This window comes from Acinonyx jubatus, chromosome A2, assembly GCF_027475565.1.
Source record: "Acinonyx jubatus isolate Ajub_Pintada_27869175 chromosome A2, VMU_Ajub_asm_v1.0, whole genome shotgun sequence".
NCBI classification, from domain to species: domain Eukaryota; kingdom Metazoa; phylum Chordata; class Mammalia; order Carnivora; family Felidae; genus Acinonyx; species Acinonyx jubatus.
This window is the reverse complement of record NC_069383.1, coordinates 140,083,774-140,111,682: the sequence shown is the minus strand read 5'-3', so window position 1 is coordinate 140,111,682 and position 27,909 is coordinate 140,083,774. Positions and strand designations below refer to the sequence as shown.

Below are 27,909 nucleotides of genomic sequence, written 5' to 3'. Positions count from 1 at the left end.
CTTTTACTTTTTTTTTTTTTTTTTTTTTTTTTAAAGGCTAATTTATTGTACATGACTGGGCTGTCGGACTAGAAGGGGACCTGACTTAAATCAAGTGCTGAGTATGGTAAATAAAGCCATTTAATTTTATTTCAAATCTCCCATAAAACATTCTAGAAAAAGATGGGCTCCAGAGGTGGGGTTTCTGATCCCAGGGGCTGGGTTTTGCAGGTTTTGCAGGTTTCAGGTTTCTCTGGCCTTTTGGAAGTTTCACTTAAGTAGTTACCCAGGGCAGTTGTGCCCAGCCAAAGTGCTAATGGCAGGCACACTTTACCAGGTGTGAAGACTTCCGCTAAGCAAGCGGGAGCCTCAGAGCTCAGCTTCTGAAGATCTGGCCTGCATCCCATCTGGCTTTCTTGTCTCGTTAGAATTCAGAAGCATTGACCGTGTGTCTCCAGGTTGGCTCACAAAATGGCAAGGCTGGGACAGATCCTCCCAAGCCTCCTTTTCTTCCACATCGTCCTCCTGGGGCTCCACCACTCAGTGCTACAGTGGCCCTGGGCAAAGAGCATAGCCTCTTGAAGCCTCTGTTTTGGCAGTTGTAAGGTGGGATGCTGTCAGTGCCTGTCGCGTGAAGTACCGTAAGCAGGGTGCTCAGCGACAGAGCTGTGACTCCGTAGGTGGCTGATGTTGACGGGGCATTTTAGAAGAAGTCATCAGAAGAGCTGAGCCTGAACTGACTTTTGCTTTTGAGTATGCCTGGCCATTCATCATTCGGGACCCTCTCCATCTCTCTGATCCCTCTGTAAAAGTGGTGTGCCTGGAGTTGCCTTAGGAACCAAGGGCAAAGCCTCTCCAGTGAGCAACTTCTGCAATACCTACTTAGTCCTCTGTGTAAGCTTTCATTATTCATGGATATTCTTTAAAAATGAAAAATTGATGGGAATGCAAGCTGGTGCAGCCACTCTGGAAAACAGTATGGAGGTTCTTCAAAAAACTAAAAATAGAACTACCCTACGACCCAGCAATTGCACTACTAGGCATTTATCCACGGGATACAGGTGTGTTGTTTCAAAGGGACACATGCACCCCCATGTTTATAGCAGCACTTTCAACAATAGCCCAAGTATGGAAAGAGCCCAGATGTCCATCGATGGATGAATGGATAAAGAAGATGTGGTGCATATATACAGTGGAGTATTACTCGGCAATCAAAAAGAATGAAATCTTGCCATTTGCAACTATGTGGATGGAACTGGAGGGTGTTACGCTAAGTGAAATTAGTCAGTCAGAGAAAGACAAAAATCATATGACTTCACTCATATGAGGACGTTAACAGACAAAACAGATGAACATAAGGGAAGGGAAACAAAAATAATATAAAAACAGGGAGGGGGACAAAACATAAGAGACTCTTAAATATGGAGAACAAAAGAGGGTTACTGGAGGGGTTGTGGGAGGGGGTATGGGCTAAATGGGTAAGGGGCATTAAGGAATCTACTCCTGAAATCATTGTTGCACTATATGCTAACTAATTTGGATGTAAATTTTAAAAAAATAAAAAATAAAATAAAAAGGATTATAAAAAAAAAAAAGGAAACATTGAAACATAGTTCTCAAGAGGACCTTCTGGCCCTGTGTTCACCACTGCAGCACATTTATTCCAAGCGACTGGCAAAATCATCCTTTTCTTTGTTAGAATGTAGCTTTATTGCCCCGAGACAAGTGGCTCATCACATCTGTGAGAAAGGAGGCTTGATGCAATAGCTTTGGGCACCAGTTCCTGAGTTCCTGGGTGCACGTGATTTCCTTTCTTGTTCCCCATTCACCTCTCTTTGGGTCTGTCTGCCTCAGGTCCATTCCCAGTCAAGGAAAAGGTTGAGTGGGGCTTTTGGTGTGAGTGGACTCTCATGGTTGTCAACAATGATTCTGAACCCTTAGAACCAACTCGAAAGCTTTAAAAATTACGGATACCTGTCCCCACCCCAAAGAAATCCTCGTTTTGTTTTCTTTGGGAGAGGGCCACTGCCTTTTTTTTTCTTTTTTTTTTTTTAAAGCTTTTCAGATAATTCCAGTATGTAGTCAGGGTTGAAGCTCAAGTGATTTCTGTGAGCAACAGAGGTGTTGAGGCTTGAGAAGAAAGTTTGGATAAGCAAACCTGAGGTGGGACCAAGGTCATGACCACCATTAACAGCAGAGCAACCCTGTGGCCTGTGAGTGGGGAGAGGCTCAATTCATTTTACTCCCATTTTGCATATAATTTGAATTGATTGTAACGGTGTATTTTATAACTTAGGAAGATAGATAATGATCAGGATAAAACATTCCGTATATATCAGTACCAGCACAAGAGGTGAATGGGATCCCTTCAAATTAAGAACTTCTTCCAATAGGGCTGCTGGAATTCAAAGCCATTTTTGTAACTGGGCTTAAACAATTTTTTTTTTTTTTGCCTTTATTTATTTTTGAGAGACAGAGCACAAGTGGAGGAGGAGCAGAGAGAGAAGGAGACACAGAATCCAAAGCAGGCTCCAGGCTCTGAGCTGTCAGCACAGAGCCCAAGGTGGGGCTCGGACTCACAAACCGCGAGATGGTGACCTGAGCCGAAGTCGGACGCTTAACCGACTGAGCCACCCAGTGCCCCTGTAACTGGGTTTAAAACAGTCCTAGCCCCTCTTTAGAATTTCCTCAGGGGCGCCTGGGTGGCTCAGTTAGTTAAGCTTCCGACATCGGCTCAGGTCATGATCTTGCAGTTCCTGAGTTCGAGCCCCGTGTCGCGCTCTGTGCTGACAGCTCAGAGCCTGGAGCCTGCTTTGGATTCTGTGTCTCCCTCTTTCTCTGCTCCTCCCCTGCTTATACTCTCTCTCTCTCAAAAATAAATAAACATTAAAAAAAAATTAAAAAAAAAAAGGAATTTCCTCATAAGTGCTGCTGGCCCTCCTCTCCTCCGAGGGTGGATTTGATTGTTAATGTCCCAATCATTTGGCACCCAGCCTGGTGAGACAGGCAGCCGAGTAAGAGGGGAAACAGGGCCTCGGTCAGCAAACCAGGATAACGAGTGCCCTGGCTGGATACTCTTTTCTGTTGAGAGAAGCCCCAGAAGCTGCAAAAATCAGTTTCCAGACTGTTTTGTGTGCGGTGGCCATGACATTTATGGGGATGGCAGATTGTCCTCTGAGCAGCCAGAGCAGCAGCACACAGCTGTATAGCTCTTGGGCTGGCAGACGCCTGAGTCGTGCACTGACCCACCCCACGGGGTGTCAGGGGTGGTGTGATCTGTGTGCTCTGAGGACATTAGGGAGCACAGCTGTTGTGTAAAGGTCATGCCCTTCCTGCTCTGAGAGAGACCTATACAGAAGGCTGATTCAGGAATCCGGTGTCCTTGCTGAGTCTGGTTTGTGTGCCTCCTCCACTCCCTGTGTTCATGGGGGCATTTGTATCCACTAGGAAGCTGACATGTACGTCTCTCAGCACTGTGCTAAGTGTTTTCCATTCCTGCCAGGTGTAGGCACTGTCGACCCATTTTACAGAAGAGGAAAACTGAGGTTTCGGGAGGGTGAGATCTTGTGGTAGTGGAATGGGATGTTAACTGAGTGGTCGCATCCCTCTATACTGTAGATTGTAAATCCATCTGGGCCTTTTTACTTTAATCTGGATTCCAGCCCTTAAAAAAATGCGATTAAACAGTTTTAGGTAAATCTATTAATTTCTAAAGGAATTAAAAAAAAATTTTTTTTAATTTATTTTTGAGAGAGAGAGTGCAAGCTGGGGAGGGGCAGAGAGAGAGGGAGACACAGAATCTGAAGCAGGCTCCAGGCTCTGAGCCGTCAGCACAGAGCCTGAAGTGGGGCTTGAACCCACAAACCATGCGATCATGACCTGAGCTGAAGTCAGACGCTCAACTGACTGAGCCACCCAGGCGCCCCTCCAAAGGAATTTTTTTAAAAGACAGGTTGTATTCAGTACTTAGCTATAATTAAAGTCTATTCGTTTCACAAACTAGTGAATGCTTAGTAGCTTTAAAGGTACTGTGCTAGGGACGTGTTTTTGTCTTCACATACCTTAGAGTGAAGGAAAAAAAGGCAGAGAATGAGTGCACAGGTCACTGTGGCATGTTTTGTAGGAGAAAGTCCTTACATTGCCTCTCAGAGGCAATGTGGGCTGTCAGGGAAGGCCTGTGGCAAGGGTGGGGCTGGTGAACAGTGGAGTTTAAAGGGGCAGATTCAGGAGACAGGAGGTTCTGGGCTGCAGAACCGCCAGGGCCCAGGAGTGGGAAGTGAATGCAGGAATGTGAGAGCTCCTGGTATCTATCACCTGCTGGCTGGCCTCAGTGCTTAGTACTTGACTGGCCTCAGTGCTTAGTACTTGCTGAGGCTGGGACCATCAGTTATGATGTTGGCCGGGTTACGAGGAACCTCGAAAGAAATGAAAAAGGGCTTGGGTTTGATGGTGTAGACCTGTCCACCAGCCACATGTAGCTAGTTAAATTTAAATTAATTAAATAATTAAATTTAAATTTAGTATCTTAGTCACACTAACCACATTTCAAGTGCTCAGAAGTGTGGTTTGGTATTATGGACGGCGTACATATAAAACATTTCTATCATCACAGGAACTTATATGAAATGGTGGTGCCAAATCTGAACCTCTGACTGTTTTTGTAAATAAAGTTTTATTGGGACACAGGCCACAAAGCACTCATTTGCATATTGCCTATAGCCACTTTCTCACTACAGTAATAGATTTGAATAGTTACAACATGTGACTTGTAAACCCAAAAATATTTGCTGTGTGGCCCTTTGCGGAAAATGTTTGCTGGCGCCTGCCATAGACCATAGAGAGCAACAGAAAGTGTTCATGCCGGGAGTAACATAAATGATTGTATTTATGGCCTGAGAGGATAATTCAAGGATGGTGGATAGGCTATATTGGTTGGGAGACCCATTCACAGTGACCTCCAAGGGTCCCCATGAGAGATGACCAAGGCCATGCCCTGACAGGTGCAATTTCACTAATCTATGGCCCATTTAGCAAACGTCCATTACAAAATACAAATTTGAAGGTGTACATGCACCCCAATGTTTATACAATAGCCAAACTATGGAGAGAGCCCAGATGTCCATCAACTGATGAATGAATAAGGATGTGGTACACATATACAACAGAATATTACACAGCCATCAAAAAGAATGAAATCTTACCATTTGCAATAATGTGGTTGGAGCTAGAAGGTATTACACTAAGTGAATAAGTCAAATAGAGAATGAACAAATACCATGTGATTTCACTCATATGTGGAATTTAAAGAACAAAACACATGGGAAGAGGGGGGGAAGTAGAGAGAGGGAAACAAACCACAAGTTACTCTTAATGATAGAGAACAGGGGCACCTGGGTGGCTCAGTTGGTCAAGTGTCTGACTTTGGCTCCAGTCATGATCTCAAGGTTGGTGAATTCGAGCCCCACATCAGACTCTGTGCTGATGGCTCATAGCCTGCAGCCTGCTTCAGATTCTGTCTGTCTGTCTCTCTCTCTCTCTGTCTCTCTGCCCCTCCCCTGCTCGTGCTGTTTCTTTCTCTCAAAAATAAATAAACATTAAAAAATATATACTGGAAGCAGTTAATGAACAACCATAGCAAGTCAATGCAGTTATGTGCACAAAGATTATTAAAAAAAAAAGAGAGAGAGAACAAACAGGGCTGATGGAGGGAGATGGGTGGGGGATGGGCCACATGGGTGACGGGTATTAGGTAGGGCACTGTTATGATGAGCACCGCATCACAGTGTTGTATGTAAGTGATGATCACTGAATTCTACTCCTGAAACCAATATTGCACTGTATGTTGGCTAACTAAAATTTAAATAAAAAAGAAATTTTTGAACACAGTAACAAACACACATGTATTTAGATGTTTAATAAGATCTAGCAGCTAGTCCAGTAATGTTTGCCATGATTTTGATGTAGTGATGAGCATACAGCGTATTTTGAGATATTGTTGGTGACAAAACCACAGGTGCTGCTAATACACCTGTGTTTTATGGTGCCTTTTTTTTTTTTTGGTAATTTTTTTTAATGTTTATTTATTAGAGAGAGAGAGAGAGAGAGAGAGAATGTGTGCGCACAAGAGAGAGAGAGAGTGCAGGGGAGAGGCAGAGAGAGAGGGAGACACAGAATCTGAAGTGGGCTCCAGGCTCTGAGCTGTCAGCACAGAGCCCAACGTGGAGCTTGAACTCACAAGCTGCAAGATCATGACCTGAGCCAAAGTCAGATGCTTAGCCGACTGAGCCACCCAGGCACCCCTTATGGTGTCCATTCCATAATGGGACAGTACGCTACATTTTAGTTAGAGGTTACCAAAGACAAAGATTTCACTTTTTTCCTATTCAGGCTCAAAGGCTCCCCCACCCCTACCCCCCTGTCCTGCCTTCCCCTGTAAGAATCCCTGACTTAGACGGTCCCTCATAGGAGGCTGTGACATAATTGAGGATGGTGGCTTGTCTTGATAACTGTCCCGGACATTTGGCTTCCTAGTAGATCATGTGGGAAGTTCCATTTCTGACTGCTCTGTGAGATGTTCTTTAGAAATGTAAAGATGAGGCCAAGAAGAAAGGGGATGTATCAGAGGAGGCTGAATCTTGAAGGCTGAATCTAAGAAACCCACAGGGTGAAAGACATGAAAGGGGGGCATTCTGAATAGAAGGGGCAGCGGGAGCACAGGCCAGGGCATAGGGAGGGCCGGCCAGCTGGGGACACTGGCAGAGGCCAGCCATGGGGGTCTCGGGGCACTGCTGAGGAGTTCAGACTTTGCTGGGGTGTTTTGTGGTCTTAGGCATATTCTATCAAATACAATAAAACACACCCATCTCTCACACTTAAAAAAAAAAAAGGTGTGTTTTGTGCGTGTGTTGTCATACAAGAATTTGATTAAAAAATACATTTGCTTTTATTTGCTTATATTTGTGTTCTGTTATATTATTTGGCCCTGACTAACTCCTTTATTTTACAATTGACTGATTTCTCAGCAATTACAGAGTATACTTTGGAATTCTTGCGATGTGAGAAAATGAACCTGTAACTCATTCTCAAATGTAATGAAATTTCTGTAGATGTGAACCAGAGATCGCAATTAGTGAGGAAGATATAATGCCAAATGCTGGCATTTAATAAAACATTTATTAGCTTCAATTTCTTTCAATTTTCTTCTGTTTTGGGGCCAATTCCCCCGTCCCCCTGCCCCCACCCTCCCAACTTTCAAATTGTTTTGCATGTCCCTGCTGGGACTGGTGGAAAGATTTGGGAAGAGTTAAGAGTTCCTGATCTGTGGGCTGAGACAGACTGGCCAGTAAAGGGACCTGCCATTAGCTGAGGGCTGCTGGGCTGGGAATCAGTTTAGAGGTGACCAGCAGGATTGGGGGAAGGGGGAGATTTGGTGGGAGAGTGTGGTCAAGGATGAGTCCGCTCGAGTTTGGTAGTTGGTTGATTAGGTTGGTGGTTGTTTGGTAGGTCTTTGGAATAGTGGTTGTCTGGTCAGCTTGTCTGGTTGATTGTTGATTGATTGGTGTATTGATGAGTAGGTGGTTGTTAGTTGGGTAATAGAGGGCAGTGGTTCCCCACCTCCCAACCCCCCCCCCCTTTTGCTTTTCTTCTTTTTACTATGTGACCAGCATCATGTTAGGTACTAGAATCACAATGATGCTGAGGACAGAGCCCCGCTCCCTGTCCTTAGGATGCTTGGATTACAGTTGACTAATCTCAGATTCGGATACAGCACAACACAGTTTAGAGAGTGGATTTAATTAGCACTCAAGCTGTGTGGCTCATTGCTATTATTGGTATGCTTATGAGTATTATATCCTTAAGTAGTACTAGGAATGCTACTTGGATATGTTTCACTTATTATATAAATAATTTTTACTAACTTTTACTAAGTTCTCCCTGCCAACCCCCCCCAGCCCCCCCCTTCCCCCCAGCATAGGAAGTTTAGAGCTAAATGGCCATGGGGTGGAGCTTCTGGAGTCCCCTCCCTCTTCCCGTTCACATAATTTGATATTGCAGTTGCTCCCATCAGGATGACCCCCCCCCCCCCCTTTCTACTGCATTAAGCGGTGGTCCAAATTACCAGGTTTCGTCTCTGACTCGTCCCACTTGGCAACACATTGGCTGCGGATGAAGATTTCAACATTAGTAGCTCCAAAGCAAAGCCAGAAAGGAGGAGGCTGGTTTTGGCCTGGATCCTTCTAAATCATTGCCTGTGTTTAAGAATTACAGTTTGCCCTGGAACAATAAGATGTTTCTTAGTGCAGTTTTAACGTGAGTTGGTTATCACCAGAATTTCATAAACATCATGGTCAAGGGGTGTACTTCCCTGTAGCCCTCATCATTAGAAACAATGTTTTGAGAACCTACTTTTATTACCCTTTATCTGCAAAATCCAGTGATTCCAAGTAACAAAGTTCTGGATTCATAATCACTGCTACCGAAACAGTTGTAGATTAGAGAAAGCCTTAATGACTTATTTCGTATTGTCCTTCTTTTTTGTCTCTTGTCTGTCTCCCTCACCCCACATCTACCAGTTTTATAAAACGTAATCTCCAAGCCTGAGGGAGCATTCAGAAGTATTTGTAGACCTGCAAGGGCATGGAAGGGCAATTCAAGGTAGAATTACCTGAAATTCTTCTGGAGACTATTAGAGTCCTTTGAGATAATATTTTAGGAAGTTTCCTAGTCCAGGGACACCTGGGTGACTCAGTTGGTTGAGCATCCAACTTTAGCTCAGGTCATGATCTCATGATTTGTGAGTTTGCGCCCCACATTGGGCTCCCTGCTGTCAGCTTGTCAGCACAGAGCCATTTCAGATCCTCTTTCCCTGTCTCTCTGCCCTTCCCTCGCTTATTCTCTCTCTCTCTCAAAATGTAAATTTAAAAAAAGCATCAAAAAACTTTTTTTAAAAGAAGTTCCCTTGTCCAGTGAAGTTGGGAAGTGCTGTGTGGCACCCTAGCACTCTCCTGGAGATTGTCAATGTACATTTGCATATTAAAGGCTCTGAGAAGTCCTACAGCAGTTTAAAATTGTTCGATTCCATATATCCCTGGCTTATTTGACCACAGGAGCCATTTGTCTTGGACAACCAACTGATGTCTAATGTAGTCTTTTCAAAGATGCAAGATGATAGTAGGTGTTACACAACCTACTTTTAAAAATTATACTGTAATGTATTTTCACATGTAGTTTAGGAATAAAGTGACTAGGGCACAACCCCTGGTAAATTGTCCAAGAGGTGAGAGGATAGGGCAAGGTTTGTGAGTGTGGTCAGAGGGACAAATCTTCCTCAAGGCCAAGTTTAGGCACAGCTTGTGTTTTGCTGAGCCAGGAAGCAGCTTCTGACTCAAGTGCAGGACTCTTTAGATGAAGTACTGGTATTGAAGACACTTGACCGTGGGCCGTGTGTCTTCAGTAACTGGCAGCCATGACTAGGGTGGTGCCTTGGATATTCAGCGTGTGTCACTTGCTTACCTTGCACTTGGACAGTGTGCCTTAGGGATGTTGGAACTTGTTCTCATTTTAGCAGAGAAGCTGGCCTGCTATGTGCTTGGTCTGTTTATTTTACTGCCATGGCCGTTTATCTTGGGACAGAGTTCAGGGGCACAGCGATAAATCTCTTTTAGGAGGATGACGTAACCTTTAGCATTTATTTCCTCTCCAGCTTTTGCCAGTTTAGAAAGCCTTTGTAATATTACCATGTCTATGGATGAGCCTTTTCCTTTGCAGCCCCATCCTGGCCTCCAGGTGGAACAGTCAACAACAGATTCTGGAGTTAGAGGGCCTGAATTCAAATCCTACTCTACCACTTATGAGCTATGTGGCTTTGGGCTCAGTTTATCTGCTTATCATTTTCTTTAATCTGGAAAATGGGACTAACAGGGGTACTTCCTAAGGCAGCAATGAGAATTCGGTGGGGTCATTCATCGGGCCAGACCCTCTGTCTTCACATATAACTGATGGCGGAGTCTCTGCATCTTGGACAAGATACTCTTAGGTGCCAGGGAAGGAGGTAGGAAGGGATCAGGAAGGTGGATGGTTGATTTGCTTTTTAAGGTTTATTTATTTTGAGAGAGAGAGGTGGGGGATGGGCAGAGAGAGAGAATCCCAAGCAGGCTCCACGCTGTCAGCACAGAGCCCGATGTGGGGCTCAAACTCATGAACTGTGAGATCATGGCCTGAGCCGAAATCAAGAGTCGCTCAACTGACAGAACCACCTAGGTGCCTCAATTTTTGTTGTTGTTGGGTTGGTAAGCATGCCCAAAGACAACCAGATGACAACATCTTCCCCTCCTCTGGCAATCTATTTGGAAATGGCAGAGGCCATCTCCTGAGGCACGGAGACTGCTTGTCCAGGAGAATGTGTGTGGCTGAGGACTGGTAAAGCATTTGGATGACCCACCATGTGAGAACTGAGCAGAGGAGATCAGAACAGCCGACCAGTCTTGCCAAGCCTTCATGTATTCGTCTGTTTCTTGTTGATAGGTAACATCAAACATGGTGTAAATCATATGCAGTATAAAAAGATAAGACCGGCTCCCTCCCACTCCTCCTCACCCCCTTTCTCTGTTCCTCTACCCAGAAATAAATGCAGTTGGAGAACAGTTTCTTGTCTTTTCAGAAGGTATTTTATGCATATATGAACTCAATTACAGAATTCCCTGGCTGCCCCTTTACTCCTGTGCGAACCCATGATACACATTGCTTTCACTGTTTGATAAAACTTGTCAGTTTTCCCACATCAGTGCCTATAGATCCCGACAAGCCGCTGTGTTCAGTGAAGAATTCCTTAACGTATACATTCCTGTATTTCTTTCTTTTGGGAGGTGTGTGTCACAATTTATTATAAAAGTAACACATGTAATTCAAACTAAGAAAAGAAATTCAAACAACACAGGAGCATGTCCCAACAACAAAAAGAAAGCTTGTCTTTTGCAATCACCCTACGTCTTTCCAGAGAGAGCCAGCGGACAACATGCTTGCTTGCAACAATTCTGCATGCTTCCAGATCTTTCTGTTCAGATGCAGAGTCATGCCTTTTCCAAAACAGAATTGCATGTTCTATACTTTTCTGCAAATGGCCCTGTCCCTATTGGAACAAACATCTGTATCTTTCTCATTCTTTTCCTAGCCACCTATTACTTTCTTCCTTGAACGTTCTGAAAGTTTATTTAACTATTTATTCACGGGGAAGCATTTATGTTGTTCTCAGTCTTATTCCCTCATTATATTATGGTAATTAACTGCTTTCATGGCTAAAGATCACTTTAGTATCCAAGCCTCTCCCTCCCCCCATTAGAAAAAGGAATCCCTTAAGGGAACTTTCTTGAATACTTTGTGCTTCACATTGAATTTATTGACGTTGCATTTAATTTTCTGTCAACAGTGGCCCAGGCTGGCCCCTGCAGACTGCTCAGGAATCTGCTGGAGGAGTTGGGGTGGCCTGCAGATTTTAGCAAACTGCCAGTTCATTCAGGCAGCTCACTGAGCAAAGAACATCTTGATTCTATCAGCCTTAATCCTGGGTCCCTGATGGGGGCTGGCTCTTGTGGTCGTTAGCAGATGGAATGCTCGTCTGTGTTAGAAGGCTGAGTTCTGGGGTATTTGGCTCTAGGCAGTCTTGAACCAGAATTGAATGGCATTGAATCTTTCATGATGTTAATGGGACACTGTTAGTTCTTGAACTTGTGTGTGTTTATAATATTGCAGAAATAATAATAGTAGCTATACTGGTCTCTGCTGATATGGTGGATTGGTTCAGGCAGAATGCTACCCAATTTACTACATTATCTCACAATAGCTTGACACTGTGAATTCAGTTCTGACTCTCAGCTTACAGATGAGGAGACTGAAACCCGGGAAGTGACCCACTGAAGTGACATGGTAGCCATGTTTGAGAGGGGAGCCAGGCTTCTCTGAACCCTAACTGCTCCATCACTGACTAACTCAGTGTCCCTGGCACCTGGGTTTCTTGGCTACTAATTCTTTTAGCAGGTGGGCTCCCCTTTGCCTGAGTGGATTCAGTCCTGCCCTCTTGTCCACGCTTTTTATCCATGGATGTTGGTGGTGTGGAGTTCTACCCACAAGGAGGAGCCCGGGTCTGGGCTGAGAGAGCTCTGTTGTGGCTAGGTGGCACATGTGTCCAAAGGCCTCCTCGTGTAATTTTGGGTTGAAGATTCAAATTTGGGGGTACAAATTCGACAGTGGGTAACTGTCTGAAAAGTGTCAATACAGGTAAAGCAGGGAATGTGCCCCTCCCTGTGTCTGTCCTTTGAGAATTTCTTTTCTTCCAACTTCATCCTTTTTCTGTTGGTAATGATGGGAGCCAGCTATTATAAACTATTTGGAATTTCCCTCAGCTTGGTTCCTATTCAAGACTTTAAATTGGAAGTTTTGTTCACTTTATGACTTCACGATCATTGGGCAGGCTGCCATTTCTATAACAGGCTTATAGGAGTTGTAACATGATGTAGGCTGCAGGGGCAGGGGGTGGGGGTGTATGCAAACTGATTCCTCCCCTTTCAAACCAAGGAAACCACCTTGATCTTTTTTCTAACAAGGCTCAACTTCTACAAGTTTGCAGTGGAAGGATGAATACCTGTCCTCTTCATCAGCATTATTATTTTTTACCTTTTACTCTTAATTACAAAAGGAAAAAAAAGTTTTTTAAGAAACAGGTTAGCATGAGAGACAAAAGGCAAAAAAAGAAATTTTTTTGCCTTTTGTCCCTTAAAAAGTCTTCAGTGTCTTTCCCCGGGGCAGGGTTGCAAGAAGTGGGTTGGTGGATGGTTTTCATTATAATAATGTTGTCATCTCCTTGTGGACTGTTTTAAAGCCAATTTAACTTATTATCTTACATAAAAGCATAATTTGTGTCCAGCACAGGGCCTGGCATTCTGTAGGCAGAAGTGTTTGCTGGGTATGAGAACAAATGGAGCTTTCAAGTATGTGAGTGACCCTAATTTCTATTTTCTGGGGAAAATACAGACCAATAGGTTGGGGTAAATGGGGAGAGAGGTGTGTTTTCTGTCATCTTCTCTGATTTCCCATGCTGAGCGGTAGGTCATGCATGGTGGACCTCCCAGATGTAGGGACATTGGAATCCCCAGTTTCTGGGATGCAGTAAAGGCCAAGTCATGACTGAGACAGAGGGACTAAAGTAATACAAGTCTGACCTCTGCTTGCACCTCCTAGGCCGTAAGCTGTCACTTTCTGCCCACATTTTTCATTTCTAAACCTCGACAGTTTAGGGATTGTGGGAATGATTGGGGCAGTGGCAGGTTCAGAGACCCCACCTGGGTTCCTTTCCCAAGTTCGCCACTAACTGGCCATGGGCCTCAGGGGTGTGTCCCTTCCTGTACTCTGTCTCATCTGTGAAATGTGAGTCCTGTTGCACTCACCTTATACAGCTGTCATGGCATAATGTGTATTTAGAGAAGTATGGAGGTTTGGGCTCAGACAGCAGAGAACTGGGTTTAAATCTGGGTTCTTCCTGTATGTTACTTTTGACAATTGCCTCTGCGGGCCTCTGTCTTCCCATCTGTAAAATGAGATTAAGCATAAAAGCGACCCTTCTAGGGTTGCTGTGAGGGTTACATGAGGTGATGCATGTGGCACAGGGCCAGGCCCAGGGGAGAGGTCTGGAAGAAGGATCTGGAAAAGTCTGGAGTTGCTGTTACAGTTTGGTTACTGTTGATGTAAGGAGGGGGAGGAGCTTAGGAGTCTTTCTGGGCCTGGTTCCTCCTGCCCTCATGCTTTTCCCCAAAGGGTTTCCCTGTGGGCTGCACTTGCGTGCACAGGACCGGCCTGGGCCGTGAGCTGTGTTTCAGGTGAGGCTGAGCTGGAGTCCACAGGTGACAAGGACCTCCATTTGCAGCCAACGTTTATTATTTGATCTGCACATGTTCTCAGAGCAGTTGTGCCTAAAAGCTATGGGCCAGGGACAGACATCACCGCGCTGAGAACTTCTGAGCTCACACTGGGGTTTACCAGCGCCTCCCAGTGACTGGACTCCGGGCTCCTCCACTCTCTGCTCAGGCTCAGGGGTCCCTGGGACCCTTGTCCTACTACTCACTTAGGAGACCTGTGGCTTTGAGGTCAAAAACCTAGTTTAGAATACATTGCTTTGACCATTTTGGGGCGTGTTTCCTTTTTCCCTTCTTTCTGTAATCTTTATAACAAGACTAGAATCCTTGTTCTAACTTTTTAAGGCTTTCCCACTAATACTAGTTGGAAGAGACTAAGTTCTAGACCCACAAATATACCAGTCTCATTTAAGGTTCAGTATGACTTTGTCGCTGGATATAAAGTAATCCCCAGAAGTGATAAAAACTTTTGAAAAGTGGCATTTGGAAGCCCACCGAGTGATGCAAATGCCTCTTTTAAACAAAGGATGCCTCTTAAACAGAGAATCGGGTGTTTGGGATACATATGAAGCAGGACACCAGCATAGTATCTGTGATCTGAATGTCCACCAAAAACTCTGTATCAAAATAAAAATAAGGTATTTATGAAATAATTTGTTCCAATTATTCCGGGCAAAAATTGTCCAGCAAGTGAGAGAAAACAGAAGGAATAGTTGGCAAAGTAGGAAATTTGAAGTCTGAGGTTATGCATAAGGAATGTGTTATGGGCCTATAGTAGAAGTCTCCAATCAGAGATTTGGCAATGTTTGCTCAATTCTGTTGCAGAGAAGTCCTAGCCACTGCTCCCCATGCCGTGACCAGAGCAGGCATGACTAATCTATACAGTTCTTCCTCATTGAGCCTCCACTCCCTGTGCCTGGTCGTGGCAGACATTGGTAATCTATTTTCTTGTTGACCCCAGATAGGGCCTGAGAATCTTTCTCAACACCTGAAAAGGTTTTCACCTCACATGCTAATGCCATTTGCCACCCTTGGTCTATTGTGTCATCTCTTGAAAAATTACTAACATGAAAAGGCCTTCCAAATGAACTCTTTGTTAACTGAACCCTGAAGTGAAGTGTAAAAATTGTTAACTCAGACACTTCCTTTGTCATCCTTGAGAGTTCCTGAGTAAGAAAAAGGATTGGAAATCCAGCTGACCAGAGTGCTCCAATCCACCCTTGTTTTATCGTGGTCTGTATTTTATCTTACTGATTAGAAATTGGCCCGTGTGACTTCAGGACTTCAGGGCCCAGAACATCCTCTTATTATAGGTAAGCTGCTGTAACAGAGAAAAAACCCAAATACAGTGGCTTTTTTCAGTCTTCAGGTTGGCAGGGCACCCTATTCTGGGACCCAGGTTCTTTCTATCACCTTGCCTGGCCTCCCCGAGCGCAGGTTGAAGCTAAGTGACTGTAATGTCAGGGGCTCTTGCTGGCGGTAGGAGGGAGCACTCCCCCTGCCCAAGGCCCTAAAGTGATGGCACCCTTCTGTCTGCTCACTGTCTGTTGGTGAAGCAACCACACTGCTGAGCTGCAAGGGAGGCTAGGATGGACCGTCCAGCTGGAAGCCACATGCCTGGGAGAGGAGGAGGCAGGGTTTTTGTGGCCTTCACCACAAGTACCCTTCAGCCATCAGCAGTGTGAGTTGTCAAGTCTGGCTGTAAGTCTGTGTGGCCTTTTGATGGTTTGAGGCCCTGTACGAAGCCCTGAGCAGGGGTGAAAGCATCTGGCCCCTTCATCCTGCCCATGGGTGTCTAGGCAGGTGCACAGTCTTGTGTACATAGTCCATCACCCGCTGTACGGATGGAAGGACCGTTGCACCCCCAGAAATGGACCCTGGTTCTGGATGGCGGACTGAGACGGTCGTCTTTAATGATGAAGGGAACGGTGACATCTGAGAAACTGAGGACGGTGGTAAACTTAGCCTTCTTTTAGTTGAGGGTACCCTCTTGTTTGGGCAACCGAGGCCAACAATTCAGCCACAGTTTGTGCAGGCTGGAAGAGAAGGCAGGATGGGGAGGAACCATAAAACCAAGCTGGGATGCCAGTGAGCCCCGTCTGCCACCTGCATCCTGGGCCCAGGTGATCCGAGTGCTGCACTGTGGGGTGACCTTGGGGCAGCCCTTCACAGGATGCTCTTTGGGTTGGCTCACCCAAGCAGTCAAGGCTGACAGGAAACCCCAGTGCCTACGCGGAGGTCACCACCTTTAACTGCTAAGCTTTCACTTTTCCCTTCTGCCTTTGTTCTTTTTGTCTCAAGGTTGATAAAAGCATGTTGAAGTCAGTGGTGGTAAGAGTAATAGTACTAATATTAGCATTTAATGACAACTGACTATATAGGGGTCTGAATGCTGGAAATGTGTTATGGCAGGCAGTCTTCCCAGCAGCTGTATTCTCCTGTTCCAACATTATCCCCAGTTTACAGGTAAAGTGACTGAGGCATGCTGGGGTCGGATCACTTGGCCAGGCCTCTGCAGCCAGCCTGCTGGTGCCGAGCCCATGCCTGCAGAGCCTTAGGGACCTCCTCAGCCATGTTTCTGTGCCACATGCTGTATTGCCTGCTGGGGGCTCAGAGGTGGACACAGTCTGGAGCAGATTAGAGTTCTGTCTGAAAGGCTGTGTGTGTACTTTCGCATCCACTCAGCGGGGAAGCGGCCCTGTCTCTCACAGAGCACCAGAGAGGAGAGAGCAGGGAGCCGAACGTGCCTGCCAACAGCCAAGCGTCCATGATCGGGGGAGCAAAACAGCCTGTTCCTGCCGTTGTGGTGCTGCCGCTTTGAGCACAGGAGGCAGGCACAGCTGTAGCTGCACTGAGAGAGAAGGGCACAGGGCATTGAGGGGGCACTTAGCCGGGGACCTATTCTAGTTTTGCAGAGTTGGGCATAGAAGAGGCATTATCTAGGTCAAGAGAGGTGGGGGGAGAGTTCCAGGCCAAGCCAGCTGAGGCCAAGGATCAAGGTTAACCCTAGGGAAATGCAAAGTTGGGAAGTCAAGTTGGGGCCAGACCCCTGGCTCTTGTGGGCCTCTTTTCATACCATATTCTCTTTCAATAAGGTCTGATCGATTATCAGCAGTCGGGTTCCTGTGTAGTTCTTGGTTTCTGTCTGCAGGAATCTCAGGCCATAGTGGTCTCCTAAAGCACTTAGCGCCACAATGTCCCCCTTGCACCTACCTCATGTGTCCTGGGTTCACTACAGCATGCAGGTCGGCCTCCTCCTGGGACAGGAGAACAGGAACCTCAGAGGCTCATGACCCTTCTAATGAATTCCATGGCTCAGGGAAGTGACACATTGAACATTTCATCCTCCTTTTAATTCGCAATGTACTATTGTGAATTACCCTGGCTAACCCTGACTTCTGTTTCCTGCTCACTTACAAAACTGGGATTATAGCTTCTGGGCTTCCGGTTTTAGGGAAGTGTGTTGGGCACAGAGCAGGTATTCAGATACGAGGTGAATGAGTAAGGAGAGGAAGGAAGGTATTATGAAGTGCCTACCCTGTCCCCGGCATTATGCTCAACTCATGGTGTTCTATAACCCACCTGCTTCTTAGTAACCGCCCTGTGAAGGTGTTGACTGGGATCATTCCCATTTGGTAAATGAAGAAACAGAAAGCCCAGAGAGGATGGATGGATGGTTCAAAGTGACCTGTCTAGAGGAGCGGCTGGTTCCATAGCCTGTACTTAAACCACTGTGCCACGTTGCCTCCCAGAGGGTAATAGAGATGGGAGGACGGAGGCAGAGTGGGTGACAGACTCTTCTCCAGATGACCAAGTCATAGTTGGATTATGGTCTGGGTGCTTTTCTTCAAGCGTACTAGGAGGAACTTTCCCGAAACTCCTACATCTCCTTGATCCCTGAAGTCCCTTGTTGGCTGTTTCTGACCCAGCAGTGAGCTGCTGCATTGTGGCTGCTGGATGACCTGCTGTTCTTACTCAGGAGGGCAGAAATGTGGGACGGTGCTTGCTCAGGCCTCTCCTCCCCGCCCCCCAACCCCCACCATGCCACCCTGGTGAATCAGTAATAGGAGAGGAGATGGGCACAGTGAATGTGGTGAGCATGCAGTTGGTGGCGTGGATCCTGCCCTCCTGGTATGAGAGGCGGAAAGATCACCATCTCCCTTCCTCAGAGGAACTTGTCTACGCAGTAGATGTTTCCAAGATGCTTCCAAAGATTGCCTAAAAATAGCTGGTTTCCTCCCCCATAAATGTGTCCATTCCTGATTGCTACTCAGGGAGGGCTGGAGAACCGGTGTACAGAAATGACGTGAAAACATTCCATCCTAGAATTTGCAGTAGCTCAAATTAACTTTCTAGCTATTAAAAAAGAAGAAAAGCCACTGCCCTCACTTAGAAGCAATGCTGGATAATTTTAAGTAGTTCCAGAGGGTGTGTATGCGGTTGGAGGGTCAGTGCTGTCCAGAGCCAGGACCAGTTACATGGGAATTGTGATTGGTTGGATCTGGGGAGGAGAAACCTGTGGCCAGATTCCAGGCCAACTACAACCTAAGCAGATTCTAGGAGGTCCAGCAGGCGTGGCGGGCGCTGGCTTATTTTATTCCAGAAAGAGGCTCTCAATGAGGTGGAATCCTGCCAGAGAGGCTTCCAGCTGACCTGGACCTTTCCTCCTTTTACATTTCTGTTTCATGTTTACACTCGACATAAACATCACAGAGCACGCTCACGTTTGAAAATCCTGTAGTCTGTTGTGGTGGTCAGACATTGACACTGTAATGCTGTGGAGCATTTCATTTTCAAGGCATTGGGAGTCTTCTGTTTCATGTGGGTGGGAAAGGGGGAGTCATTTTGGGCAAGTTGCCATCGTTTTATTGTTCCAAGAGTTCGGTAAAGCATTTGAACCTTCACCTGTCAAAATCACTTTTGGAACTAGGACTGTTCTTTCTCCAGCTTCTTAGAATAGCAGAGCAAAAGTATCATTTATCCCAAGGAGATCTTAATGGGGGCTTTCCCGTTTGGACACCCACCTTGAATTCATTGGAAACAGAAGTTCTGGGCATTGTATTTTTCATAAATTTGGCTCAGACTTTTACTGGGTCATATTTCCCCTGAAATCTTTTTCGAAAAAGACTCATGTCTCATTCCTTCAGACCAACATGTGTAAGCCGGGTAAAAATAGAGCAAACTGGTTTCATGTTTTGATTTATGGATAAAATCTGTAAGTTTGCATTTGAAGAGCACTTAACACATAACTCAGGAAAGTTGAACTTTGTAGTCTGATGCTTGTGGCTGCATGAGACTTTCTGGCCTGTTCATATCCTGCCTGGTGCAAGACCTGACCTTGCCTGGTCCAGCACGGGTACGCTGACTAACGCTAAGCATTCACATACTTTACTTCATCCCCACCTCGTGCTTCCCCCTTCTGAGGACTGCTCTTCTCCCTTTAGTTTAAATAAAGGACTCTGGCATGGAAAATTGTTTGACCTGGAGTTTCTTATGATTGGTAGGTAGTAACTCAGTAATCAGTAGCGCTTCAAAGACGACCTTATAACAGGACATCTTATCAAAAAAATTCCGTCATGGTCAAGGGCTGCCAGCTGGAGAAACATATGGTCCGTGGGATGAACTCCTCGGATGTTCAAGTTCTGTGCACGGTCAAGTGTCTTCTGCAGATTATTGCTTTATTGACCACAGGACCTCAGAAGCAGAGGGGGCTTCGTGGTCACATAGTCTGTGCAGCTGTATAGGGCCCTGCTCTCAGAAGGGTTCTGTGCTTGGTTTAATGCTCTGCTGTTGCCATCTTGAAATTCTTAATCCTTTTTGGACGAGAAGTCATGTATTTTCATTTGTCGTTGAGCCCTGTGAGTTATGTGGACTGTCCTGTTTAAAAGTTGTTATTTATACAATTCATTGTATAGAAAATCTCTGGGCACCTTAACTTTGAGTGAGGATTGCTGAAATATAAATTGTCTTACCAGCCAGTTTATGATACTCTTTACCCTGTACAGTTTTACACGATCGAGTTTTATTATGACTGAGTCTACAACCATAAAAGCACCTTTGGTTTCTGTGGGTTTGGGTGCGCCCTTTTAAGAGGATCTTTTCTTGTGAGAGGACTAACAATAACCAGGTGAATTTAAAAACAAAAAAAGTCTCCACCCTTTCAGTTTTGAGTGACATGGGGTTTACTCCTTCTCAGTATGTGTGTATATTTCTCATGTGGTTGTAGTTGGGTTTCATTAAGTGCAATCTGGCATGTGTCTAACTGACATTCAGGTGGTTTGTGGTGGGTGGGTGAATGGGTGGGACAGGGTGAAGGGAGCTGCAAGATGGTGAAGGCTCATTACTCCATGGCAGGTGCTCACAGTCCTGGAATGGGGGCTTGGAGGCTCAGGAGTGAATGGTTTTTGTCTTGAGAGGACCCTGGCACAGTCACACACATGTTGGTGGGAGTGAAGGGCCACCACCTGTTGGATCTGGTCCTTGGATGATGAGCCAGGGCTTGTCCCACAGGAGGATGGGGGTGAAGGGTCTTCCCACCAGAGGGAATACAGAACACATGGAGAGTCCATGGAGTCCAAAGCAGGATGTAGTCCAGGAATGAGGAGTCTCTGAGTCTGGAGTGTGAACTGTGGTGGAAGGGGTGACAAGGGTGAAAAAGCAGGCTGTGTTTGGGGGTTCTGAGGGTGCTGTATGTCTAAGGAGTTTGACTGTGGGCAGTTGGGACCATTGGTGAATTTGGAAGCACAGAGGTACCTGACTAGAAAGATAGTTGTAGGGTTATGTGAACATGGTTCAGCTTCATGGCTGTCGAGGACTCTGAGAGAGGGGAGGAGGGGCCACACATTTATTGGGAAGGTGGAGAAAAGGATTTGCCAAGAGATGTAGGTAGAGAAGGGAATTGACACATTGTTGAAATGGCAACCTGAGATTTGAAGGAGGAGTCCATGATGGCTCTGACATTTTCAGTTTGGGGTCCTGGTAGAATAGGGGCATGCAACAGGAGTTGTTTGGTGGGGAAAGGGTGGAGGAAATTGAGAGGGGGGAGTGGGTGGGTGGGTAATAGGAGGGGAAGGATGTGGGTGAGGGGGAGAGAGATGGGGGTATAGACAGGAGGGGAAGGGAGAGGGGGAGAGAGATTGGGGATGGATAGGAGGGGAAGTGTGTGCAGGGGGAGACAGGGAGAGAGATAGAGAGATTTTATTGGTAATGTTTGGATTTTGATGGATGTAGATAGAGGTTGGAAAGAGGACAGAGGACAGAGGGCCATAGAGAAGCCAAGGGAGTAGAAGGTAGAAACCAGCAGCAGGGAGATTTCCTGGAAGATTCCTAGACGGGGCTGGTGTATGGCTTGTTGTGTTAAGCTCAGGGAGCACTAGAGAGGAGCCAGGACCTTGGGCCAGTCACTTATCCTTCTGGCAACAGAGACTTTGCCCAGCTGGATTAGCTTAACTATTAATGACTTTATCTTATGAATGACTAACTGGAGAGAAGAGCAGAGATGAAAATGATTGATAACACCCAGGGGTGGTGAGATCTGAAGGGAAACTGGCCTCTTACACTTCTAGGACATAATGATTAGTGAAAAGAAAAGTATAGTAGAATATAAATTCAGGGAAGCAAACACACACACACACATATATGTATATGTATATATATACAAACACATACACATATAATTTGGTAGATCACATACTATCAAGTTAAACAGATGGTTGTCCCTGGAATTCAGCCACCTCTTTTTATTGTCCATATTTCTGAAATGAGTCCTTTAAAATTTAAAAGCTCTTTTTATTACAGAACATTTCCAACGTATGCAAAAGTAGAGATAAAAGTATAATACATTCTCATGTACCCATGATTTCACGACACTGGTAAACATTTTGGAATCTAGTTTCATCTGTTACCATCCTCAAGTATTTTGAAGCAAATTGTAACATTACAGTCCTTTCATGCTGAAATAGTTCTGTGTGGTTCTCTGACAAATGAAGATTTCATTCACAACCGAGAGGAAGGTGCCAACCTACGCCTGTGCCTCTCTCCCCAGATAGCAAAGCCATTGTGGATGGGAACCTGAAGCTCATCCTGGGCCTGGTGTGGACACTGATCCTCCACTACTCCATCTCTATGCCCGTGTGGGAGGACGAAGGGGATGATGATGCCAAGAAGCAGACGCCGAAGCAGAGGCTGCTGGGATGGATTCAGAACAAGATCCCCTACTTGCCCATCACCAACTTTAACCAGAACTGGCAAGATGGCAAGGCTCTGGGAGCCTTGGTAGACAGCTGTGCCCCAGGTAAGTGTCCATGGCTACCTGAGCCAGCTCTTCAAGATGGACATTTGTGGGCCCAAATCCCCTTGGTTGTCTCATGGGAAAGCTGGGTTTGCTGTGATTGGTGTCTTCTCCTAGTTTTAGCCCCCTGTAAGAGCAAAGGGAGCTAAAACTGGCTCTGTTTACCTTCTAGGTGTATCCATTGACTTTTTGAGCATTGAACTCAGTTATTTACCCAAATCCCCAATGAATCCTGTAGTTCTTGGAGCAGGTTTAGCTTCCAGACTCCAAAGTCCTGCCTCTTCCCACCGTTGGTGCCTGGTTTCCCATTGACTTCAGCAGAAACACGTGGCCCTGTTAGTTGACTTGGCATGAAAATCTAAAAACTTCCATTGAGTGGAAAGTACCCATTTTTATCAACCACTGGGTGACTATACATGGCTTTCTCCACCCTTTTTTTTCTGCGTTGCTACGGAATAGTGCTTGGTCAGGATCCAGTTGGAGGCTTTCCCCCCTTTTCTGAGTGGTTGAGTGCACACCAAGGTAGTAATTATCCTCACTGGAGGGTTTAGATTGATGGGTAGAGTTTGCTGGTACACACTCCGTAGAAAAACCAGAGCCTGTGTTTATATGCACCCTCAAGATTGTTTCTAATAAAAAATTACTTTAATAATCATATTTTCCATTTACGAATACTCTGTATATGCTGGTCACATTAGTTTTTAGTAAGCTAATGCTTCCCGACACTCCAAGCGGAGCTGGCTAGCCTATGTTGGACAGGGAGGGCAGGCTAACTCCAGGCCTCATTCTGTCTTGAAAGCCTATAAGCTGGTGATGTCCCAAACTAACTCAAAGCTCAGCATTAGTTAATTTCCCAGCACCCTCTTCCTTGCTTCCACCGAAAGACACATTTCAGGATACCTCTTTACCAGTTTAAACCTGTGGATGTTTACTTCAGTCCTATACTTCTCCTGTTTACAGAGGCTTTTAAGATGATTCTAGGTTTGGGCTTTTGGGCAAGTGGATTTTTGAATTATACAGAATACAGTTGCTAGTGCAGTCTTTTTAGATGTATCTAGGAATAGGATTGTGATATTCTGACTTACAAAAGAAACATATATTTTAGTCTTTGTCCCTTTCCTGGCACAGAGCTCCAAAAACCCTTGGAATTTAAGTGATAAGAGCCAGGACAATGGTTCCTTTCAACCACACTTGAGTTTATGTTAATGAGATGACTTTTAGACAGCTGCTAAGGATGGGGGCAGGTGATTAGAGGGTCCCAACTGTTAACCCTATCTCCTAACCGCCAAGGTTAGAGGAGAGGAGATGGAAGTTGAGTTAATCACTAGTGGCCAGTTATTTAATCAATCATGACAACATGTTGACGTCTCCACAAAATTCTTTGAACTATACATTTGAGGGAGCTTTCAGGTTGGTAAACACAAGGAGGTGCTGGGAGGGTGGTGTACCTGGAAAGGGCATGGAAGCCCCACACGCCTTCTCCCATACCTTGCCATATGCATCTCTTTGACCTGGTTGTTCTTGAGTTGTAACTTTTTTTTAATTAGAAATTTTTTTTTTTAATTTTTTGAGTGAGAGTGGGGAAGGGGCAGAAAGAGAGAGGGACAGAGGATCCAAAGCAGGCTCTGTGCTGACAGGCTGACAGCAGCAAGCCCGATGTGGGGCTCGAACCCACAAACCGCGAGATTATGACCTGATACAAAGTCAGATGCTCAACTAATTGAGTCACCCAGGGATCCCAAGTTATAGCCTTTTATTTAAAAAAATTTTTTTAAGTTTATTTATTTATTTTGAGAGGGAGTGTGTGCACATGTATGAGCAGGGGAGGGGCAGAGACAGAAGAGAGAGAATCTCAAGCAGGCTTCATGCTGTCAGTGCAGAGCTTGATGCAGGGCTTGATCTCTTGAACCTGTGAGATCATGACCTGAGCTGAAATCAAGGTTCAGACACTTAACCAGCTGAACCACCCAGGCACTCTGAGTTGTAGCCTTTTCTAAGAAATCAATAATCTAGCAATTAAATGGTATTCCTGAGTTCTGTGATCCACTCTGGTTAACGATTGAATCTGAGGAGGCGTTGTGAGAACCTGCAATTTATAGAATGGTCTGTTAGAAGTCCAAGTGACAGCCTGGACTTGCATTTGGTGAAGTGGGGGAAGGGGACAGTCTTATGGGACTGAGCCCTTAACCTGTGGGATTTTACACGATTTCTACATAGATTGTATCAATTTTGAGTTAAATTGTAGAACATCCAGCTGGCGTGAACCCTACACGTTTGGTGACTGGACTACAGAAGTGCAAATGTGGTAGGGGGGGAAATCCCCTGTAAAAAGGCACCAGGCTCAAATAGTTTTATAGGCTTTGTTTATTTATTTATACCACACCTTCAAGGAGTGAATAATCTCTGTGTTAATGCAAGAAAATAATGGCCTGAAGGAGAATTCTCAGTTTAGACTCAGAATAGTTTCTACTCTGGAGGAGTGGATACTTTTTGCCCTTAAAATATACAGTTCACTGTGATTTTAGGAAGAAATTGTTCTCTGAATTAAGATACCAAAGGGGTTTAGTTTAAGCACATGGCTTCCTTTAATCTTTTCAGTGAGTTAATATTAACAGAATCTTTTGTGTCATATTAACAGGTCTGTGTCCAGACTGGGAATCCTGGGATCCACGAAAGCCTGTGGACAATGCACGGGAAGCTATGCAGCAAGCAGACGACTGGCTGGGTGTCCCACAGGTATATATACAAGCAACACCATGTCCCATGGGGCTATTTCCATCCTCCAGCTTGTTCTGAGACTCTGTGGATGCCTCTTTCGGTGTGGCAGGCAGTCTGACATCCTCAGCCTCAGCCCTCAGAGAGTATTGCCTATGACACTCTCCCCTCTTCCTCAGTTTACCCATAATAACAGGTTCTCATTGATTGAGGTGCTTGTAGATCATTCAAAAATCTTCACTGTGCTCTGTCACATGTGGCAAATTGTCTAGTGTTTCTGCTCCAAAGATCTCAAAGACTGTCTTGAGATACAAGACTGCAAATGTGGACTTTAATGATTAGGTTGAACTGTAAGAAATAGCCAATATTTGACCACTTTTTACATATTTTAGAAGTTTTTTTAAAGAACCAGTATCTTAGGGACAGTCACAGGACTTAGAAGTTTTTTTTAAAATTTAAACCAGGATGACCTACCATTATTGGATATTGTGGAAGAATTTGTATTGCTCCTAATCCTATCACAGGAATATGACAAGAGAACTTGGAAATTGAATAAATCTTAGATACCATTGACAGTAGCCACATTACATAGTTGAGGTCTTGTCTTCTAAGGTTTTTCAAGGAGGCTAAAAAACTCCCTTTGACATTTAAATACCAAGACTCCCATATTTGAAGCCCTGGTCAAGAGAACTTGTAGGTGGCCAGTGCCGTGGTTGGATGACCTCACCACTGGTTACATTATGGACTAAGTAATCAGAGCCGAGTTCAGTGTATTTTGTAATAGGATCCCTTGGGAGATAGAAAATTTTTGCCTGTATTTCTTTGGTTTTGACATCATGTCTCTGCTTCATGGCCCATTTCTTGGCTCTCCCACCCTCAGTAAGTGGTGTGGTATCTTTTTCATCTCCTCTTAAACCTAAAACCATCTCCTTTTGACGTACGTGTGATGTTGGCACTGTATCGTTGTTGAGGGAGCTGCCTGGAAGAAATGTCCAATCAATGCACATCCTACATTTTATGGAATGAGTGAAGGCAATTGTTCAAACCCAAGTAGCTGTTCTGTTGCTGGAGGATAATGATCAGTATGTTTTCTGGTGTGTGTGTGTGTGTGTGTGTGTGTGTGTGTGTGTGTGTGTGTTACTTTGGGGTGAGGGAAGCTGGGTATATATGTTATTCATCTGCATTTAGTTAACCCAGTTCATGAGACAGAGCCTTCTGTTGGTCTGAGGAGTACTGCCTTACCTTACCTCCTCAGCACCCTTATGGGGGGCAGAGAGATTTTTTGTACTGTTTAGGACTAGGTCAGGTAGTAGGCCTGAGGCTGTGATGCCTTCAAGGAGGCTACCTGCCGAGCATGGGTGTAATGTTGCTCCTAGGCTACATGTCAGGAGAAATTAACTTCCTCCCTATTTTTTTTTAATGACTCTTAATGTATTGAAACCCATTGTCATCAGCTCAGGCCGCTCTAACAAAATACCATAGATTGGATGGTATAAACAACGGAAGTTTATTTCCCATATCTGGAGGCTAGAAGTCCAAGAGCAAGGTGCCAGCAGAGTCAGTTCTTGGTGGGGGCCCTCTTTGTGACTTGCAGACAACTGGCTTCTTGCTGTGCCCTCACATGGGAAAGAAATGCTTTTAATAAGAGCATTAATCCCATCCTGGGGGCCCTATCCTCATGACCTCATCTAAACCCACTTACTTCCCTTGGGCCCCACCTCCTAATACCATTACCCGGGTGGTTAGGGCTTCAGCATGTAACAAGACCACAGATCTAATATGTTGCTGTGTTCTCTCTTTTTTTTTTATTACTATTTTTTATTGGTAGCAGAGTTAATAGAGATGCAGGCAATGGGTAGATGAGCAAAGGGAAAGGCCAGTTTATGTGCTTTTTGGTAATATGTGCAAATCCTGTGTATACTTGTTTCTTCTTCCTCCTCACTTGACATAGCTTACCCCTTCTGGAAAGTTTCCCCAGGGTAGGGGGTGAGCAGGCCTTTTTTGGAGGGTGGGTGTGCACCTCTGGAAATTACATATAGAATTGTCTGGAGGAGGGGCTCCTGGGTGGCTCAGTTGGTTAAGTGTCTGACTCTTTGATTTCAGCTCAGGTCATAATCTCATGAGCCATGGGTTCCACATTGGGCTTTGCACTGACAGCGCAGAGCCTGCTTGGGATTCTCTCTCTCTCCCTCTCTCTCTACCCCTTCCCTGCTTGTGCACATGTGCACGCATTCTCTCTCTCTCTCAAAATAAATAAACGTTAAAAAAATTGTCTGGAGGGGGTCCTCAGCTTCTGAAACGAATAATGACACCTCTAAAAGGTTAAAAACACTGACATTGGCATGTAATTTGATATAATTTCACTTAATTTAGAGGCTGATTCAATTTCTTAATGTCTATAGTGTTTGACTTGAGACATTTGCAAAAACTTTAGCGGTTATAAGTGATGTACTCTGGGTGTTCACCTACCATGCTGTTATTCTAGGTCATCACTCCTGAAGAAATTATTCACCCCGATGTGGATGAGCACTCGGTGATGACTTACCTGTCCCAGTTCCCCAAAGCCAAGCTCAAGCCGGGGGCTCCTCTGAAGCCCAAACTCAACCCGAAGAAAGCCAGGGCCTATGGCCGAGGTAAGCACTGGTCTTGCTGGGTTTGAGACTTGTCCTCTGGTCTTAGACATGATTATGTGGCTTCAGGAAGAAGGTTCTTAGAATCAAGAATGTATAGGCTTGATCCTTGAAGACCTCCCAGGCCTCCTTTGTCAGATGCTTTTTACCTCAAGGTCCATTTGTTCACAAGCAGCTTTTCTGCTTTGTGAATCTAGGCTTTAAGAAATGCTGCTGCTGTAATGTGATGGAGAATGAGTTTATTGCATTGTGATTTTAGTGCAGTAACCATGGGATGAAGACAGGACTATTTTCCCATTTTTCATATGAGAAATCAGAGAGGCCCAATCCACTGGGGATAGGGGGTGCAGGTGCCTGTGTCATCAGGCTGCTGATTCATTTCTCCTTTGGT

At 45.1% G+C, this 27,909-nt stretch overlaps 1 protein-coding gene across 6 annotated transcripts in view; it reads left to right on the top strand.

Moving 5' to 3' along the window:
* FLNB (filamin B) overlaps window positions 1-27,909 on the top strand; it is a 140,232-nt gene that overhangs the window by 33,048 nt on the left and 79,275 nt on the right. For all 6 annotated transcript variants that reach the window (XM_015065296.3, XM_027039074.2, XM_015065294.3 and 3 more), the window contains exons 2-4: window positions 21,928-22,176; window positions 24,812-24,909; window positions 27,374-27,521. In XM_015065296.3, coding sequence (XP_014920782.3) covers window positions 21,928-22,176; window positions 24,812-24,909; window positions 27,374-27,521 — 495 coding nt within the window. The remainder of the gene's footprint in view (window positions 1-21,927; window positions 22,177-24,811; window positions 24,910-27,373; window positions 27,522-27,909) is intronic.